This window comes from Danio aesculapii, chromosome 2 (assembly GCF_903798145.1).
Source record: "Danio aesculapii chromosome 2, fDanAes4.1, whole genome shotgun sequence".
Lineage (NCBI taxonomy): Eukaryota > Metazoa > Chordata > Actinopteri > Cypriniformes > Danionidae > Danio > Danio aesculapii.
The window spans coordinates 3,107,252-3,122,074 of NC_079436.1; the positions used below are offsets into that span (position 1 = coordinate 3,107,252).

At 35.2% G+C, this 14,823-nt stretch overlaps 1 protein-coding gene across 1 annotated transcript; it reads left to right on the plus strand.

The window, feature by feature from the left end:
- On the plus strand, positions 1-13,248 carry pik3r3a (phosphoinositide-3-kinase, regulatory subunit 3a (gamma)). Its single transcript, XM_056470917.1, has 7 exons — positions 1-400; positions 3,017-3,104; positions 3,220-3,499; positions 4,501-4,623; positions 5,076-5,176; positions 10,044-10,193; positions 12,147-13,248. Exons 1-7 carry the CDS (start codon positions 337-339, stop codon positions 12,340-12,342), a joined length of 1,002 nt encoding a protein of 333 aa, XP_056326892.1. The 5' UTR covers positions 1-336; the 3' UTR covers positions 12,343-13,248.
- Positions 13,249-14,823: the final 1,575 nt, after the last annotated feature.

Below are 14,823 nucleotides of genomic sequence, written 5' to 3' on the forward strand. Positions count from 1 at the left end.
TTGATTTACTCACGACACGCACTTCATTTGGATATTTAGAGCAACACACGGTGTTATGAATGTGCTGGTCATGTACATTATTCAGATACATGTTCGGAAGCTTTTCTCATTGTTTTATTTTTAAATGACTGCCTGCCAAATTATTACAGCTGGACTCAACTGGATTAAGAACAGAAATACGTTTACTTTTATTTTTTGACGTTGTTTTGTCGTCGGTTTCTTCGTTGTCTTGCATTTAAACCTCGGATAAGTGTGTCTAATCGTTTGACAATACGATTTGCAGTGTTTAAAAGGGCTTTCTTCACTTCTGCAACACGACCCATTGTTGAAGAAAGGATGTCATCGTCTGCAGAAACGTTCTCCTACATCGAGATGAGTCGAGTCAGCCCTGCTGGCACTGGTATGTAACTTTATTCCTGTATTATATTCATCTTATTTGTTTATATTCGGTGGTTATTCCGTTTAAATCACTCTGCCTTTGTTCTGGTTCAAACCCTAAGTGTCAAACGTTAATCTTGGGAACAACAGCACGTCAGTGTTCGGTTAACTTAACGTAACATTTGCGAAAGTTAAGTTAGTTAATATGATGGAAAAGTGAGTTAAGCCGGTCTTTTGGCTTTTCTTTCGCTGAGTTCTGCATGTCTCAACATGTCACCGCCGAGTTCATCGAGGTCAGCAGCGAAGGAATATATCGGGCCCGGAGAAGTACCCGTTTGTACTACGGCGAAGCGTTAGCTTATGAATATTAAACAGGCAGTAGTGACGTAGCTTGGTAACAGTCCTGGAGCGTCCAATCAACGGCTTGATTTGAATTAATGACCCTCGCGAAGTCTTTATTTGAGCCAATCGTAGAGGCCCGCTTGTTCACGTCACTTTATCTTGTAAATATTCACAAGCCTTTCACCCTCTCCATAGTAGGATTCGTGAGTTCTCAAGCGGGAATAGCGGGGAAATCCTGAGCGCTTTTCTGTCCACAGCTGTCACCGTAGACAGTCTGCGCATTCTTCCAGACAGGCGTCTTTATAGACGCATACTGTAACTTTACACTGTATTACTGTTGGCAGTGTTACTGGCAGATTGATGAGGGAATAAGCGAGAATTAAAGCGATAGTCCACGCAAAACTGAAAAATCTGTCATCATTTAGTCTGTTTAGTTATTCCAAACATTCAATTTCTCTGTTGACTACTAAAGAAGATATTTTGAAGAAAGCTGAAAACCGGTAACCATTGACTTACATTGTTTTTTTTTTTTAACTATGGACGTCGTCATTGGTTACCAATTCCGAACATTCTTCAAAGTATATTCTTTCTGTATTCAACAGAATAAAGTTACTGGTAGATTGATGAGGGGATAGTCGAGAGTTAAAGCGATAGTTCACACAAAACTGAAAATTCTGTCAGCATTTACTGCCTGTTCAGTTGTTCCAAACATTTTTTTTCTCTGTTGATCACTAAAGAAGATATTTAGAAGAAAGCTGAAAACCAATAACCACTGACGTCCATTATTCTTTTTTAACAATGGATTTCAGTGGTTACCGATTTCTAACATTTTTCAAAATATCTTCTTTTTATTTTTAACAGAACAACGTTACTAATAGATTGACGAGAGAGTAAGCGAGAGTTAAAGCGATAGTTCATGCAAAACTGAAAATTGTGTCATCATTTACTGCGTCTTCAGTTGTTCCAAACGATTTTTTTCTGTTAAACACTAAAGAAGATATTTTGAAGAAAGCTGAAAACTACTGACATTTTTTAAACTATGGATTTCAATGGTTACCGATTTTAACATTCTTCAAAATATCTTTTTTTGTGTTTCAACAGAACAAAGAAACCACCTGAGGGTGATTAAATAGTAAATAAATTGTCTTTATATACAGAGACTGTAACTTTACACTGTATTACTGCTGGCAGCGTTACTTATAGGTGACAGTTAAAGCGATAGTTCACGCAAAACCAAAAATTCTGTCATCATTTACTGCGTCTTCATTTCTTCCAAACATTCTTCTGTTGAACACTAAAGAAGATATTTTGAAGAAAGCTGAAAATCGGTAACCATTGACTTCCATTGTTATTTTTACTATGGAATTCAATGGTTGCCGATTTCTAACATTCTTCAAAATATCTTCTTTTTGTGTTTAACAGCATAAAGCAACTCGAAAGGTTTGGAATCACTTGAGAGTGATTAAATAGCGAATAAATTGTCTGTATGGACACATACTGGAACTCTACACTGCATTACTGCTGGCAGTGTTACTGATAGATTGATGAGGGAGTAAGCGAGAGATAAAGTGATAGCTCACGCAAAACTGAAAATTCTGTCATCATTTACTGCCTGTTCAGTTGTTTCCAAACATTCTTCTGTTGAACACTGAGGAAGATATTTAGAAGAAAGCTGAAAACCGGTAACCATTGACTTCCATTGTTTTTTTTTTTTTGTATGTTTTTTTTTACTGTGGATTTTAATGGTTACCGATTTTTAGCATTCTTCAAAATATCTTCTTTTTTATGTTTATCAGAATAAAGCAGCTCATAAAGGTTTGAATAGTGAGAAGATGTTCATTTTTTGGGGGGGTGAACTGCCCCTTTAAATCTTCTGACCATCTGCTTTTCATTAAGGGAATCGTGACCGCCTCTGCTTTCTCCCCCCACTCCTCATACACATCTAGATATAAATTCTGTTTTATGACGCTGTGCGACCAGCATGAAAATATTTAGGTACAGTAATTAAATTATAAAAATAAAAATAGTTCAGTAAAATTACTCGTTATTAAAGTTAAAAGTGGTACAATTTCGTTATACAATCACTTTTATTAAATGATAAATTATAATGCAAACATTGCATATTGTCATATCGTCACATTGCATATCCTGTGAATATTACAGATGATCACATTGCGATATCGATGCTAAAACGATATAGTGTGCAGGCCTATTTCCAGTGAAATAAGTAATGTAGCATATCCTGAAACTGTTCTCTCATATAGTATTGTTTTATATATATTTATTTCTTCCACAGTCAACAGTACAGACGATCGTCTACAAACGCAAATGGAGCCCAGTGACTTATTACAGGATGCCGAGTGGTACTGGGCTGACATATCAAGGTGAGGAGAAAAAAACGCCTCACAGTTATCCCCAGTATTTGTGTCTTCATCATATTGTTTGTGTGTTTTTAAAATAAATTCCACTCATTATCACATTACTTTGTCAAATTATTAGGGAGGAGGTGAACGAAATACTCCACGGCATGCCTGACGGTGCTTTCCTGGTGCGAGACGCCTCCTGCAAGGTGCAGGGAGAATATACATTAACTGTTAGGAACAACGGCACAAACAAACTCATCCGGATCCTCCATCAAGAGGGCAAATTTGGGTTCTCGGAGCCTCTGACCTTCAGCTCAGTGCCGGAGCTGATCTCTTACTACAGGCACAGGAGTTTAGTCCAGTACAACACTTCCCTGGACGTCACACTGGTTTATCCCGTGTCCCACTGTAGCACGGTGTGTATCTTTCTATTATGAAGATAATTCATTCATTCATTTTCTTTTCGGCTGAATTCCTTTATTAATCTGGGGTCACACTCATTCACACGCATACACTACGGATAATTTAGCTTACCCAATTCACCTGCACCTTTGGACTTTTGGGGGAAACTGGAGCACTCGGAGGAAACCCATGTGAACGTGGGGAGAACATGCAAACTCCACACGGAAATCCAGCCGAGCCTCGAACCAGCGACCTTCTTGCTGTCAGGCGATTGTGGCACCCTCTGTGCCACCGTGACGCCCCTGAAGATAATTCAGTATTGAGATAATGATATTTCTTATGATATAACACTCATTTTGAGCGGTCTCTCCAGAATTTTAGTGAATCTGTGATCAGAGTTCTCAGACCTGTTGTAAAGTCAACTTTAAGCACTTTTTAAGCACACTCCAGTTGCATTTTTAAACTTTTCCATTGCTTTACAAGTGTGGCAAATTACATATTTACATACTTAATAATGCTGCATGATACTGGATAAATATGCGATCATGTTGTTGACTATTGCAATAACGATATTTCTTACGATATAACATTTATCTTGAAAAATGCTATTTTTATTAGCTGTTATTAAATCATGTGTTAATATTAAAGTAAACAGATATTATTCAGATCTAATTCAGACTAACCAACTGTGGGGTGCAAATATTTAGTCTTTAAAACACAATGAATGAGTGAAAACCTCAGCCGATATTCTGACTCTGATTGACTGTCATTTTCCTCTCTCATCTCAATTCCCACCTTCAGCCAACAGTAGAACAGCAACTGCTGGCGAGGCGGGGTTAAAGATAACAAGGCCCCATCTGATTGGTCAGATCTAAATAAACAATCAATGCATAAAATAAATCATTTATCACGCATGTCAGAGATCCTTATATTGAATGTACTGTTCTGGTCATATATTGTGCAGCTAGTTGAAAAGCACCAGTTGTTAATGTCATTTTCAACAATGTATTTTCAGGATTCACCTGTGAAGGAAGAGTTTCTGAGTGCAACCAGAGAAAAACTCCAAGAATGTTTAAGGCTTTTTCAGAAGACGGCAGAGTATGACCAGCTCTACGATACTTGCACTTCGTTATTACAGGTGAGCGAAGGATAATAGATTATGTAATACTTGTTTTAAAAATTTATATATATATATAATATACAGCATGGACTGTAATGAAGTCTTGCAGCAGGCTATGCGCATCATTCATTGATGTACATCAGGGGTGTCCAAACTCTGTCCTGGAGGGCCGGTGTCCTGCAGATTTTAGCTCCAACTTGCCTCAACACACCTGCAAGGATGTTTCTAGAAAACCTAGTAAGTGCTTGATTAGCTAGCCCAGGTGTGTCTGATTGGGGTTGGAGCTAAACTTTGCAGGACACCGGCCCTCCAGGACCGAGTTTGGACACCCCTGATGTACATTCATTACACTCTATTTTGAAGTGCCCATGATAAGTATATCATGGATGTGCATTATCGCAGTAGGTTGAGTTATATTGGCACATGTCTATTAAATAGTAAATACATCGATTTTTCATGTATTTTCACAGGAAATTCAAAGAAGGAAAGCTTTTGAGGACATCAGCATGACGGAGATCTCAAAACCACAGTGTTATTCTCAAGAGAATTTCCAAGACACGCTCCAGAAAGAGTAAGTGTCCTTATAAATAGTTTAATTTGCAATGTCAGCAGTATTAAAAGAGTGCTAGGATTGGTTTAAAAATCAAGTTTGTTTACAAAATTGCTGCAAAAATCAACACCATGATGCATCTGAACTGATGCTGGTATGCTGACAGTTGGCATTCGTCGTTTTAAAGGGATAGTTCACCTAAAAATGAACACGGATCTACAAATGACTCACCCTCAAGTGGTTTTAAATCTTTGTGAGATTCTTTTTTCTGTTGAACACAAAAGAAGATATTTTGAAGAATGTTAGAAGCTGGCAACCATTGACGTCCATAGTTGGAAAGTACAAATACTATGGAAGTCAATGGTTACCGGTATTCTGCATTCTTCAAAATATCTGAAAAACGAAAACTTGTGACGCAATCACTAATATCTATCAAACTACGTCACCTGACTTCCTGTCCAAGTGCGCATACTGAACGCCTGGACTACAGTCGGACTACGTGCGCCAAGAATTGTTTGACCACGCTGAAGATTAAAGCTAATAGCGTCTGCTAAATGACTAAATGTAATAGTATTGTAAATAATGTCCAGTTCTTAAGGCTGATTTATACTTCTGCATCAAACGCACGCGTATGCTACGGCGCAGCCTACGCGCTGACGCATAGCCCTCGCCGTAGCCGTCGGCGTCACTGAAGCGCACTGCTTAAAAAATGTAACTACACGTCGCAACTACGCATAACGCAAGCTCTGTGATTGGTCTGCTTGGTAGCGCTGATGAGTGTGGGCGGGACCGAGAGCCGCGCAAGCCCGATTGAGCGATTGTTTACAAGTGTGTCCCGGGAACGAGCTCCGGATGAAAAGTTTTGTTTTGTGTTTACCTCATGACTCAAGTTGTTGCACGTCTGCCGGTTTCTGCCTCAAAATAAGTGAGTTTAAGCCACTTGTACATTAAGGAAGCGTTCAGAAAAAACAAAACACCAGCGAAGAAACTCAACACAGAGGAACATAAACGCATCACTGCCAGCTAGCGTTTCAGAAGTGTTATTACAGAGACTACGCACGTTGCATGCGCCGTGGGTCACGCCGATCACTCGACGCAGAAGTATAAACCAGGCTTTACACTGAGCGATCATTTCGCTTCACAAGACCTCAGTGTGTCATTAGGAGGCATGGCTATTGGTTTGGACTAGTTCACATGTGTTTATTTTTAATCTAAAAAACTGTCACCATCCACTGCCATTATATGAATCACCAAACACCACAAATTCAGCTCAAAATCTTCTTTAAAGGGGACCTATTATGCAAAAATCAGTTATATAAGGAGTGTAAACACAATAGTGTGAAACAGTCTGTGAATATAAGCAGATTCTAATGCTAAAAATTAATTAATTTATGTTTTTATAATCAGACTTGATAAAAACAGTCTGCAGAAACGCTTTGATTGACATTCTCCCTTTGTACGTGTCATCAGAAGTGGGAAAACCCCGCCCACTATTGACCATCTCTCCCTCATTACCATAGGACGTTAGTCTTGTTTTTGAGTCTGCCACTATGCTGCCACAGGCATTTGTAGCTCCGCCCTCTTTTGAAAAGAGCACAATCTCATTTGAATTTAAAGAGACGGTCAAAAAAAAACGGCACAATTTGGATCAAAGTCTAAAAGGGTCAGATTCAGAGAGTTAGAAAACATAATCTGTGTATTATTTTGAGCTGAAACTTCACACACACACACACACACACACACTCACTCTAGGGACATCAGAGACGCATTTTACATCTTGTAAAAAGGGGCATAATAAGTCTCCTTTAAATATTCTACTGAAGAAAAAAAGTCATCTTATATGATCTGTGTGTGAGTAAATGAACAGGAAATTCTCATTTTAGGGTGAACTATCCCTTTAAATGTGTCTGTCAGTTATTTTTTAACATTTTCAGCTCAAAACCAAACCTGATATTATTAATAACTGTGAAATGAAGTATAAACCTGGTAAAAAGTGAATGGCAGTCAATGAAGAAGGCTGTGTTTTGCCCTGCAGGTGGGCGTTCATTAGTGTTCGACGTCACATGAACACTCTGAAGTGCGTGTCGCTGAGATGTTGCTAAGCCGCTCTCAGTGGCTGTTCATTCCTGTGCAGTTGATGTGCAGAAATCCTGGGCAGTTACTGGTTGGCTTTTTATCAGCCAATCAGAAGAGCTCAAAGCTGAGTCGCCATGAAAATTGCCTGGGTGTCTCCTGTTATGGGATTTTTTTTGGATCGTTTACTGTCTGTTAGGCAAAGGTTATACGGCTGAGAAAAGCAATAGCATTGACATGATCGAGAAAATGACAGTGTTCAGTCATAAATATGACATTTATAGCAAAATGTCATTAAATTTGGCCAATTTTGAGGAGTGTATGAAGTGTTGGGATTTACACTTGATCTGGGATATTATGTGGGAATATTACATTTGCTGAAATATGAAGTCTGCATGCATTTGGGCTGTAGTTTAGTTTAATAGACACGTATGATACACATCTGTTAATGTTTTATGCTTACAGTTTGTTTTGATTAAGTGTATGTTCAGTCACAAAAATTGATTAATTATAGGATGTCAGCGGTAAAAATAGCAAGCAACTTAAATTATTAGTTTAATTTGAGTGATTTAAGCTAATATTAACATTTCAAATTAAATGTAGTAAAAAGTATAAAGGAAAAATACAACATGAAGTGGAAAAATCATGACTTGAACCCAGACATGATTAGTTTTGATTACATGTATGTTCTGGAAAAATATTTATATATATATATATATATATATATATATATATATATATATATATATATATATATATATATATATATATATATATATATATATATATATATATATATATATATGGCAAAAACTTAAATGATTAATTACTTAAATTTGTTAGTGGTTTCAGCTAATACTAACATTAAAAATAAGCAAAAACTGAAATGATTAGTTTGTTTAATGTTATTGATTGCAGCTAATATTCAATTTTACATAAAAAAAACTAAATCCAGTAAAAACTGGAAAAGTCATAACTTGATTATGATTATGACAAAACTAATTATTATTAGTTCTGATTGAATGTATTTTTCTGTCCCTTAAAAAATTAAGTTAAAAAGTAAATTAAGAGACTGATGGATTTCTGGAGAAAACAGCAAAATCTTAAATGATTAATTGGTTTAATGTTAGCGATTTGCAGCTAATACTAATATTTCACTTGACATACAACATGAAAATTAGTTAAAATGACCCAGAAATTCTTAATTTTTTATTAAATGTGTTTTTCTGTCCCCCAAAATTATTTATTTCTAAAAAATGTAACATAAGAATGTCTTGAAAAAGCAGACAATAAACTAACATGTTTAATGTTAGTGATTACAGCTAATACAAGCTAATACTGTCAATTTAAGACAGAATTTAGTTAAAATCACCCAGAAATGATTTGTTTTGGTTAAATGTTTCTGTCCCCTAAAATTAATTTAAAAAATAAATAAACAGACTTAAGGATTTCAGAAGAAAATATGGCAAAATCTTCAGTTATTGATTTGTTTATTGGTAGTAATTACAGCTGATATTAATGTTTATTTTGAGATTTACAGTGTAATGTAGTAAACATTAAAATGAAAAAATAACAAACATGAACTGGAAAAGTCATAACTTGACCCCAGAAATTGAGATTGAATGTATTTTTCTGTCCCTCAAAAATGTAATTAAAAAGTAAATGAAGAGACATACTGTATGGATTTCTGGAGAAAAGGTAGCTTAAAACAAATCGTAAATGATTAATTGGTTTAATGTTAGCGATTTGCAGGCAGCTAATACTAATATTTCACTTGACATACAAGATGAAGATTAGTTAAAATGACCCAGAAATTCTTAATTTTTGATTAAATGTGTTTTTCTGTCCCCCCAAAATTATTTATTTCTAAAAAAAAAAAAGTAATATAAGAATATCTGGAAAAAGCAGAGCAAAATGATTACAGCTAATACAAGCATTTCTTTTGACATTTAAGGCAGAATTTAGTTGTATTTTTATGTATTTTATGTATAGAGTGTATTTTTCTGTCCTTTAAAAATTTAATTAAAAAGTAAATGAACAGACATACTGTATAGATTTCTAGAGAGAACAGCAAAATCTTAAATGATTAATTGGTTTAATGTTAGCGATTGCAGCTAATACTAATATTTCACTTGATATTAGGGTTGGAATTTACTTAAAATGACCCAGAAAGGGTTTTTTTGTATTTAATTAAATGTGTTTTTCTGTCCGCCCCAAAATTAAATAAATAATAAACAAACATAAAGCTGTCTGGAGAAAACACAGCAGAATAGCTCATTTCTTTAATGTTGGTGATTACAGCTAACGTCGAATTTAACATTTATAATATAATCTAGTAAGAAATTAAATCATAACTTGACTCCAGAAATGATTAGTTTTGATTATATTTATTTTTCTGTCCCCCAAAAATGATGTATTTATACAAAATAAAAACAAACAGACAGAGAAAACCTAGCAAAATGGTTCATTCATTTAAATTGATTTGATTACATTTGTATAATCTTTTTTATTAATGGAATAGAGTAAAAACTAAAATGGAAATCTCATGACCTGACTCCAGAAATGATTAATATTTATGTTTTATTGCTAATCATCACCGCTATTATTATCTACACCATCAGCACTCATTGTTTTACTGCTTTCAGTCCTTTAGTATAACAGCACCTTAAAGGAGTTTAATTTCCCGCAATAATTAGTCAAGCGCAGGTCTGGCTGATGCAATGGGTCTGTAAGGTCTGCCGGAGACAAGCTGTCCTATAGGAGAACAATCTTAAAGCTACAGCCACCAGATTTTCAAAGTGATTATTTTCCTCAGGTCTGGATGTGAGGAGCTGCTGAAGGAGGAGAGCTGGTTTGTGGGAGATCTGGCTCGTGGTCCGGCCGAGGAGCTTCTTCATGGGAAACCAAACGGAGCTTTTCTCATCCGCAACAGCAGCAGCAAGGATTGCTACGCCTGCTCTGTTGTGTAAGTCTGCAGTCTTATTTCGATCCGGTTTGTTTGTTAAACCCAAATAGGAAAATTTGACAAAAGAAGATATTTTGAAGAATGTTGGAAACCGGTAACCATTGACTTCCATTGTATTTGTTTTTTTCCTACCACCAGTTTCTGATATTCTTCAAAGTATCTTCACAGTTTAAAAGCAACTTATAAAACAATTTGGTGGATAGTATTTTTCCATGAAGGGGTGGTTAGATTTTGCTTGATTTATAATTAGAAATGTAATTTGTGGGTGTGTTATTTTGATTTATTGATTAGTTTATTTTATTGCTAATAAATGATTTTTTTTCTTTTTATTGAGATTTTGATCAGAGATACTATTAAAAAATCTTAATTTAAAGGGATAGTTCACATAAGAATGAAAATTCTGTTTTCTTAAACGCAAAAGAAGATATTTTGAAGAATGTTGGAAAACAGTAACCATTGTATTTGTTTTTTCCTACTATCTAAAATATTTTAGATAGTAAAATATTAAAATATTATTAGTAAAATAGTAAAATATTTTTTTGGTTCCTTTTATCTGTTGAACACAAAATGAAAGATATTTTGAAGAATGTTGGAAACTGGTAGTACGAAAAACAAATACAGTAGAAGTCAATGGTTACCGGTTTCCTACATTCTTCAAAATATCTTCTTTTGTGTTTAAAAGCACAAAAAAAAACTGACTCGTTTGAAACAGCTGGAGGATGATGAGTAAATAATGACAGAATTTTCATTTTTACCTGAACTATCCCTTTAAATGAACACTTTTTAAGAGTATCTCTGATCAAAATCTCAATAAAAAGAAAAAAAGATTTAGCAATAAATAGAAAAATCTAAATAAATGCACACACAAATTAAATTTCTATCCTAATAATATTGTACACAAATGTAACCCGTCCTTCATGCAAACAGGAAAAATATCTGTTAAACACAAATGAAAGATATTTTGAAGAATGTTGGAAAGTGTGAGGGGGAAAAAAACAAATACAGTAGAAGTCAATGGTTACCGGTTCCCAACCTTCTTCAAAATATCTTCTTTTTTGTTTAAGAGAACTGAAAAAGCTCAGACTGGTTTAAAACAAGTGGAGGATGAGTAAATGATGACAGACATTTCATTTTTACATGAAGTATCCCTTTATATTAACACTTTTCAAGAGTATCGCTGATCGAAATCTCAATAAAAAGAAAAAAAGCAATAAATAATAAAATCAATAAATCTAAATAAATACACCCACAAATTACATTTCTATTCTAATAATACTGTGAACAAATGTAACCCATCCTTCATGCAAGCATGAAACATTTCTGTAAACACAAAATGGAAGATATTTTGAAGAATGTTTTAAACTGGTGGTAGGAAAAACAAATACAGTGGATGTCGATGGTTACCGGTCCCCAACATTCATCAAAATATCTTCTTTTGTGTTTAAGAGCACAAAAAAACTCAAACTGGTTCAAAACAAGTGGAGGATGAGTAAATGATGACCAAATTATCATTTTTAAGTGAACTATCCTTTTAAATGAAGACTTTAAGAGTATCTCTGATCAAAATCTCAACAGAAAGAAGAAACAAACACAAAACTCTTAAGAAGGAAAATATTTCTTTCCAGTGTAAAAACATTTTTGGTTCCTTTTATCTGTTGAACACAAAATAGAAGATATTTTGAAGAATGTTGGAAACTGGGAGTAGGAAAAACAAATACTGTGGAAGTCAATGGTTACCGGTTTCCAACATTCTTCAAAGTATCTTCTTTTGTGTTTAAGACAACTTAAAAAAAAAATTAACTGGTTTGACACTAGCGAAACATGATTAAATGATGACAGAATTATTAAAATATTACATGATTTATCCCTTTAACCCCCCCAAATACAAAACTCCTTCATAAAGCCACAAAAACCAGCCTCTTAATCATTGTCTCTCTCTCTTTCCATCCTCAGGGTCAACAGTCAGGTCCGGCACTGCGTTATTCGCCACACAGAGCGCGGCTACGGCTTCGTCGAACCCTTCGACCTCCACAAATCTCTGAAGGATCTTGTCCTGCATTATAACCAGACGTCATTAGCGCAGCACAACCAAGCTCTGGACGTCCGGCTAGCGTATCCAGTCCACATGTCCAGCGTTCCCACCGTCTGAATACTGCCCGAAGATTTAAGTGCACTAAGACTGATTTCGTCCAGTGCGTCTCTTCGTTTAACCACACGAACAACGAGCGCAGGGCGTAACATAACGGCAGTTTGTATGTATATTGCACTTTCCAAAGCATTCCTCGTCGGCCACAATACTGCAGTACTTGAACAAGTGTTTATCGAGCCCTTTGTAGACACGTTTACAGACGCTCACCCAAAAAAACAGCCGAGTTTTTGTAACACAATCACGTTTTTTTTTTAATAGCAACTATATATAGTGCTAGGATGAATGCATTTCGTTACACAATATTACTGTTTGTTTGTTTTTTTAAGTGTATTTTGTGAATGTAATGCAGCCGGGTGCTTTTATCGCTCACTTTATCTCTGAAATTGCAATATATACATATATAATTTTTTTTTTTGATACCGTCCATGCGAGGAAGGGTTTTTTGACGCATGGTTTTATATGTATATATATATATATATTGGTTCCAGAGAAATCTAAAAAGCTGAGTTGCCATTTAAAAGGTGTTTCGTTGACAGTAAAAGCTCTATATTTTGCACCTGTTAAAGAGTCGACAGGAAATACATGTGTTGAATTTCGGTTTTCGGCGTATTTGTAATGTTTACCTTTTTTACTATGCTTTTTATTATCGTTGGTTTGTTTTTTTTAGGAAAGTCAGGACTGTGTTGTCGTCTTGCAGGCTGAATAGTCCAGACACTTCATAGTTTTATATAATAAATGAGTTTGTTTGTTGGTAAATAACACCATGCCAAAAGAATGATTATTTTTTATGATTATTATTTGTGATTTGTCAGCAGCAGACCATACGAAGGGAACATTCACCCTTATTTGCAGAGCTTATTTTTGTTATGCATGCTTTTTAAAAAATAAAAAATGACCCAGACTAAATTCAGAGATCATGTCTGATTATTTAGATTTAAACGCATTTCTTTTAAACGTGCAGCGACTGTATGTGTTGTGAAAAATGCCTGTTTTATCATTTAAGTTAAGATTGAGTCTACAGTACATGATTCGTTGATTCAAATGATCCAGTTAGATTGAGTTTCCAGTTAACAACAACAGAAATGATCTGTTCAGAAAGAGTCTTCAGTAAATGATTCACTGATTCAAATGATCCGGTTAGATTGAGTCTCCAGTTAAGAACTCACTTTTCAAATGATTCAATCAGAGTGAGTGTCCAGTAAATGATTCACTGATTGAAACAATCCATTCTGAATCTCCAGTAAATGATTCACTGATTGAAATGATTGATTCCGAGTAGTCTCCAGTAAACGATTCACTGATTGAAATGATGTATTCAGAGTGAGTCTCCGATAAACGATTCACTGACTGAAATGATCTATTCAGAGTGAGTCTCCAGTAAATGATTCACTGATTGAAATGATCTGTTCAGAGTGAGTCTCCAGTAAACGATTCACTGATTGAAAAGATCTGTTTAGAGTGAGTGTCCAGTAAATGATTCACTGATTGAAACAATCCATTCTGAATCTCCAGTAAACGATTCACTGATTGAAATTATCTATTCAGAGTGAGTCTCCAATAAACGATTCACTGACTGAAATGATCTATTCAGAGTGAGTCTCCAGTAAACGATTCACTGATTGAAATGATCTGCTCAGAGTGAGTGTCCAGTAAATGATTCACTGATTGAAATGATCTGTTCACAGTCAGTCTCCAGTAAACGATTCACTGATTGAAATGATCTATTCAGAGTAAGTCTCCAGTAAACGATTCACTGATTGAAATGATCTATTCAGAGTAAGTCTCCAGTAAACGATTCACTTATTGAAATGATCTGTTCAGAGTGAGTCTCCAGTAAACGATTCACTGATTGAAATGATCTATTCAGAATAAGTCTCCAGTAAACGATTCACTTATTGAAATGATCTGTTCAGAGTAAGTCTTCATTTAATGATTCACTGATTGAAATGATCTATTCAGAGTCAGTCTCCAGTAAACGATTCACTGATTGAAATGAGCTATTGAGAGTGAGTCTCCAATAAACGATTCGCTGATCGAAATGATCTGTTCAGATAGAGTCTTCAGTAAATGATTCACTGATTGAAATGATCTGTTCAGAGTGAGTCTCCAGTAAACGATTCACTGATTGAAATGATCTGTTCAGAGTGAGTGTCCAGTAAATGATTCACTGATTGAAATGATCTGTTCAGAGTGAGTCTCCAGTAAATGATTCACTGATTGAAATGATCTGTTCAGAGTGAGTGTCCAGTAAATGATTGACTGATTGAAATTATCTGTTCACAGTCAGTCTCCAGTAAACGATTCACTGATTGAAATGATCTATTCAGAGTGAGTCTCCAATAAACGATTCACTGATTGAAATGATCTATTCAGAGTGAGACTGATTAAAACGATCCTTTCTGATTGAATCTCTAGTTAATGATTCACCGATTAAGATAATCCGTTCTAAATGAGTCTCCAGTAAACGATTCACTGATTGAA

What these genes read in the sequence shown, in the direction of transcription:
- pik3r3a (XM_056470917.1), top strand. Translation starts at nt 337, where the DNA reads ATGTCATCGTCTGCAGAAACGTTCTCCTACATCGAGATGAGTCGAGTC. An exon ending in TACTGGGCTGACATATCAAG is followed by an intron (nt 3,105 to 3,219) that starts GTGAGGAGAAAA and finishes TCAAATTATTAG; the next exon opens with GGAGGAGGTGAACGAAATAC. An exon ending in CAAGACACGCTCCAGAAAGA is followed by an intron (nt 5,177 to 10,043) that starts GTAAGTGTCCTT and finishes TATTTTCCTCAG; the next exon opens with GTCTGGATGTGAGGAGCTGC.